General features: G+C 66.4%; 1 protein-coding gene across 1 annotated transcript in view; it reads right to left on the bottom strand.

Annotated features, from left to right (window-relative positions):
• The window catches only part of RAP1GAP (RAP1 GTPase activating protein), a 10,418-nt gene extending 6,477 nt beyond the window's left edge, over positions 1 to 3,941 (bottom strand). The window contains exons 1-11 of the mRNA XM_027908797.1: positions 3,702 to 3,941; positions 3,563 to 3,616; positions 3,407 to 3,445; positions 3,129 to 3,314; positions 1,502 to 1,596; positions 1,345 to 1,423; positions 1,181 to 1,234; positions 1,015 to 1,098; positions 835 to 935; positions 627 to 756; positions 16 to 171 (exon numbers count right to left, since the gene is read on the bottom strand). Of these exons, the coding sequence (XP_027764598.1) occupies positions 16 to 171; positions 627 to 756; positions 835 to 935; positions 1,015 to 1,098; positions 1,181 to 1,234; positions 1,345 to 1,423; positions 1,502 to 1,596; positions 3,129 to 3,314; positions 3,407 to 3,445; positions 3,563 to 3,601 (963 nt within the window). The 5' untranslated portion in view covers positions 3,602 to 3,616; positions 3,702 to 3,941. The remainder of the gene's footprint in view (positions 1 to 15; positions 172 to 626; positions 757 to 834; positions 936 to 1,014; positions 1,099 to 1,180; positions 1,235 to 1,344; positions 1,424 to 1,501; positions 1,597 to 3,128; positions 3,315 to 3,406; positions 3,446 to 3,562; positions 3,617 to 3,701) is intronic.
• Positions 3,942 to 5,057: the final 1,116 nt, after the last annotated feature.

Here is a 5,057-nt window from a genome sequence, read left to right as displayed (position 1 = left end):
AGGCGCGGGGGGTACCTTGTAGAGGGTGCCCTGGGTGCCCCCCTGCTCCAGCTGCACCACCACGAAGGCGTGGAGGAAGTTGGAGGCGATCATGTCGGGCACGAACGGGGTGTTCTCGTCCTGGAAGACGATGGCCACGATGTCGTTCCCGATGTGGCGCTTCCGCTGCAGCTGTGGGGACAGGGGGGGACAGGGGGGACATGGAGGGATAGGGGGGGACACAGCAGGTTATGAGGGACAGAGGGTGATCACATCACGAAGCCAAAGGGAATGGAAGGTCCTTCATCCCAGAGATGCCCCCCAGCACCCATGGGTGCTCCCCCAGCCCTCGGCATCCCATAGATGTCTCTCAGCACCCATGGGTGTCCCTGGAGCTTTTATAGCCCACAGACAATCCCCAGCACCCATGGGGGCCCCAGGAGTCCTCTGCATCCCACACATACCCCCCCAGCACCCACAGATGCCCCCCCCCCCAGATGCACCCATGGGACCACTTTCACCCCCATCCCTCTCAAGCACCCATGTGTTCCCCCCATACCCTTGCTCCCCTTTTACCCCCCCAGCACCCCTGGGTGTCCCAGACACCCCTGCCCCCCAGAGCCCCCCCAGCAGCTCTGGGTGCCCACCTGCTGGGCGTCCCCCTCGGTGTAGGGCAGCTTGGTGGACACGTGGAACATGATCTCCTTGTCGCGGAAGTGGCAATAGACGGACTCGCTGCCCGTCTGCCCGTGGGTCACGTCCAGCCCCCCCCGGAACCTGGGTGGGTGGGTGGGTGAGACAGGCACCCTGAATGCCCCTGGGTGCCCCCCTTACCCCCCAGCGCCCCCCACACACCCTTTGAAGTCCCGCAGCTGCACCCGCTGGCCCAGGACGTCGAGGAATTCGGTAAAGGCCGGGCTCTCCTCCGTGGTGCCGAAAAGCTCCTCCTCCGAGGTCTGGGGGAGGGTGGGGATGGGTGTCAGCACCCACCTGGGACACGCCCCTCACCCCCACCCACCCCACCCCGTGCTGTACCTGCCCCAGTTTTTGGTAGATGACCCCAAATTTGAAGTGGTTGCTGAGCACGTGCTCGTCGAAGGCGAGGATGAGGCGGGAGGCCTGCAGGGTGGGGAGGGGGCAGAGGTTGGGGGTGGAGGGCACCCATGGGTGCCCACGCGTCCCCCTCCCCACGCCCCATTACCTTGGGGTAGAGCACAGGGTAGAACCGGTCCACGTTGACGTCCTCACACACCAGCTGTGGGAAGGGGGGTGATGCCACGAGGGGGCCGGGGGGGGGCACCCATGGGTGCTGCCGAGGGTGTTTGGAGGGCACCCATGGGTGTTGGTGTGGGGGGTCACACCCACCTTGGCCATCTGCACCACATTGGGGAACTCGGCCAGGCAGGAGATGGGCACCACGTCGTGCAGGGTGCGGGCGCGGGTGCTGCAGGGCGAGGAGGGGGTCAGGGGGGCACCCCCCGCCCCAGGCAGCGCCCGTGGGTGCCCCCCACACCCCGCTCACCGCAGCAGCAGGTGGAGGTGCTCCTGCTCGTCGTACTTGAGGGAGAAGACGAGGTGGCCCAGGGCCGGGTCCAGGGAGTAGTAGTTGAAGTGCTCCTGTGGGGAGGGGCCGAGAACCCGTGGCTGTGCCAGCGGGGGCTCACGGGGGGGCACCGGGGAGGTGGAGCACCCGAGTCTGTGAGCAGCGTCATCCACCAGCACCCATGTCCATGGGGCACCCATGTCCATGGGGCACCCGTGTCCATGGGCATTGTTATCCATGAGCACCCATGTCCATGGGGCATCCTTTTCCATGGGGCACCCATATCCATGGGGCATCATTATCCACGAGCACCCATATCCATGGGGCACCATTATCCATGAGCACCCATGTCCTTGGGCACAATCACCCATGAGCAGCCATGTCTACGGGGCGTTCTTATCCATGGGGCATCGTTATCCCCATATCCATGGACATCATCATCCACGAGCACCCATGTCCATGGGCACAATCATCCACCAGCACCCATGTCCATGGGGCACTGTTATCTGTGGGGCACCCATGTCCATGAGCATCATCATCCCCAATCACCGTGGGCACCCATGCTGATGGAGACCCCGTGCCTGTGCACACTCATGGGGGGCACCCACGGGGCACCCGTGTCCATCAGCACCCATTCCAGGGGGTACTCACGTCCTTAAGCACCATCATCCGTGAGCACCCACGTCCATCAGCCACCCATCCTACAGACACGTGTTGGTCCCTCGTGCCCATGGACACCCACCCATGTGCATGAGCACCATTATCCATGAGCACCCATCCCATGGAGCATCCGTGTCCATGAGAGCACCTTCATCCATGGGGCACCCACATCCATCAGCCACCCATCCTACAGACACTTGTAGGTTCCCTGTGCCCATGGACATCCACATCTACACTCACCCAGGTCCCTGAGCACCCATATCCATGTCCACATCCACATCCATATCCATATCCATGAGCACCCATCCCCTTGGAGCACCCATGTCCATGGGACACCCAGGTCCTCGGTCACCCATGCCCATAAATACCCACACTCATGAGCACCCACGTCCACAAACACCCACACCCATGGGGCTCCTGTGCCCATGGATACCCAACATCCACCTCCAGGAGCACCCAAGTCCACGAGCACCCAGTCCTATGGGGCTTCCACACCCGTAAAAGCACACACCCACATCCATGAGCACCCGTGCCAGAGAGTACCCACGTCCACGAGCACCCATGTCATGGGGTTCCCAGCCCCATGGATACCCACACCCACATCCACGAGCACCCATGTCATGGGGTTCCCAGCCCCATGGATACCCACACCCACATCCACGAGCACCCATGTCATGGGGTTCCCAGCCCCATGGATACCCACACCCACATCCACGAGCACCCATGTCATGGGGTTCCCAGCCCCATGGATACCCACACCCATGTCTATGAGCACCCATGTCATGGGGTTCCCAGCCCCATGGATACCCACACCCATGTCTATGAGCACCCACATGCACGAGCATCCATGTCCACGTGGTCTCCATGACCACACCCATGCCCACCCACACCCGTGGGGTGATCCCTCCACCCCCAGACCCCAGCCCTGCAGCCCCCAGGGCCTCACCTTGCCCAGGAAGTGCTTGCGGTAGATCTTGGCCGTGTGGTTGCCCTCCAGCTTTACCCGCGTGCCGGGGGCCGGGGTGGGGGGCGAGTCGGGGGCCCCGCTCAGCTGGTGGTTGGTGCCCTCGATCCAGTAACCCCCGAACTGCGGCAGGAGGATGAGGGGGAACGGCCCCTCCCGGCCCAGCACCTGCACCCAATGCCACGGTGGGTGCTCTGGGCACCCCACCCTCCACCCCCCATCATCCATCGCCCCCCTGTCTGGAGGGGTGGGTGCTGTACCTCATGCACGCTGGGGTAGGGGATGTAATCCTCCTCCGTCTGCAAGACAAGGGGCGAGTGATGGCCACAGCGGCACCCAGGGCTGCTGGGGTGGGCGATGGCCATGCTGGCTCCCATGGGTGCTGGTTGGGTGCCCCCCACCCCAATGACACCTACCTTGAGCGGCGGGGGCACGGCGTGGCGCTGCTGGGCCATCCTGCTGCCCTGGGGAGACGGGGGCTGTGGGTGCCCATCACCCCACTGGGGACGAACACCCTTGGGTGGGGGGGGCACTCCACGGGGGCTTACCCGGGGGTGGGGTGGTGGTGCTGGCTGCAGACACGTCTAGGTGGTGCGAGAGGGTCCGGGGGGGCCCATGGCGCTTCCTGGGGGAGAGGAGAACTCCCCCACAGCCCCTCGCTGGGACGCCCGGGCAGCAGTGCCACCCCTGGAGCCGAGGGATGGCAGCGGGGCAAGGGCCACCCTGCCAGGGCCGCCCGGCTGCGGGGCCGGGGGGGCGGGAGCGGGGGGTGTGGGTCACTGCACGGGTGGGTCCGGCCGCTGAGACCCCCCCAGCTCATCGCACCCACCCCCCCACCCCGAGGGGCTCCCTCTGCCGGCGGGAGGCGGCGGCGCGGGGGCAGCACCACGGACAGCGCCGGGCACCGGGACCAGCCCCGGGCCACGGTCACCGACCCCGGCAGTGCCACCGACCCCGGTAGTGCCACCGACCCCGCGGAAGTGTCACCGACCCCGCGCCAATTTGACCATCCCTGTGCCGGCGTCACCGGCCCGGTGCCAGTGTCACCGTCTCCGTGCCAGCGTCACCGACCCCACGCCAATATCACCATCCCCGTCAAAGTGTCACCGACCCCAGGAAAGTGTCACCAACCTCGTGCCAATTCGACCATCCCCGTGCCAGTGCTAGCGACCCGGTGCCAGTGTCACCATCCCCGTGCAAGTGTCACTGACCCCGTGCCAATGTGGCCATGCCCCTGCCAGTGTCACCGACGCAGTCAAAGTGTCACCATCCCCGAGCCACGGCACAAGCTCCGGGCAGGGAGGAGGGGGGGGCTGGCATGGGGGGGGTGGGGGGTTGGCAGGGACATCCCCGGGAACACGCCAGGGTGGGGACAGGGCAGGGATGGGACAGGGCCAGGGCCACCAGGCAAGTGTCATCGTCCCCGTGCAAATGCCACCCTCCCCGCGTCAGTGTGACCATCCCCGCGCCAGTGTGACCATCCCCGTGCCAACGCCACAGTCCCCGTGCAAACGCGACAGTGGTGCAAGCACAGCCCTGCTGCAAACGCGCCCCGGGACCGCGCAAACACAATGACGCCCCCGGTGCCAAGGGGACCCCCGCGCCAATGTCCCCGTGCCCGCGCCGAGGAGGTGCAGCCGAGCCCCGTCCCTGAGCAAACACGGCCGTGGTGCAGCCCCAGCGCGGTGCGGGTGCGCCCCAGCCCTGTGCAAACACAGCCGCAGCCCGGCACAGCCCTGGGGCACGTGTGACCCGGCCCCGAGCCAGCGCGACCCCGCTGTCCCCGTGCCAGCGCGACCCTGGTGCCAATGCGACACTGCCACCCGTCCCCGTGCCAACGCGACCCTCGTGCAAACGCGCCCCGTGGCACCCCTGGGCCGCAGCGTGACCCGGCCGGGCTGGGGGGTCCTG

The sequence above is a fragment of the Empidonax traillii genome, unplaced genomic scaffold (assembly GCF_003031625.1).
Source record: "Empidonax traillii isolate 1590-97213 ecotype Southwest subspecies unplaced genomic scaffold, ASM303162v1 scaffold1842:size151822, whole genome shotgun sequence".
Classification (NCBI taxonomy): Eukaryota; Metazoa; Chordata; class Aves; order Passeriformes; family Tyrannidae; genus Empidonax; species Empidonax traillii.
Note: the sequence above shows the minus strand (reverse complement) of the source record. Positions and strands in the feature narration are given on the sequence as shown.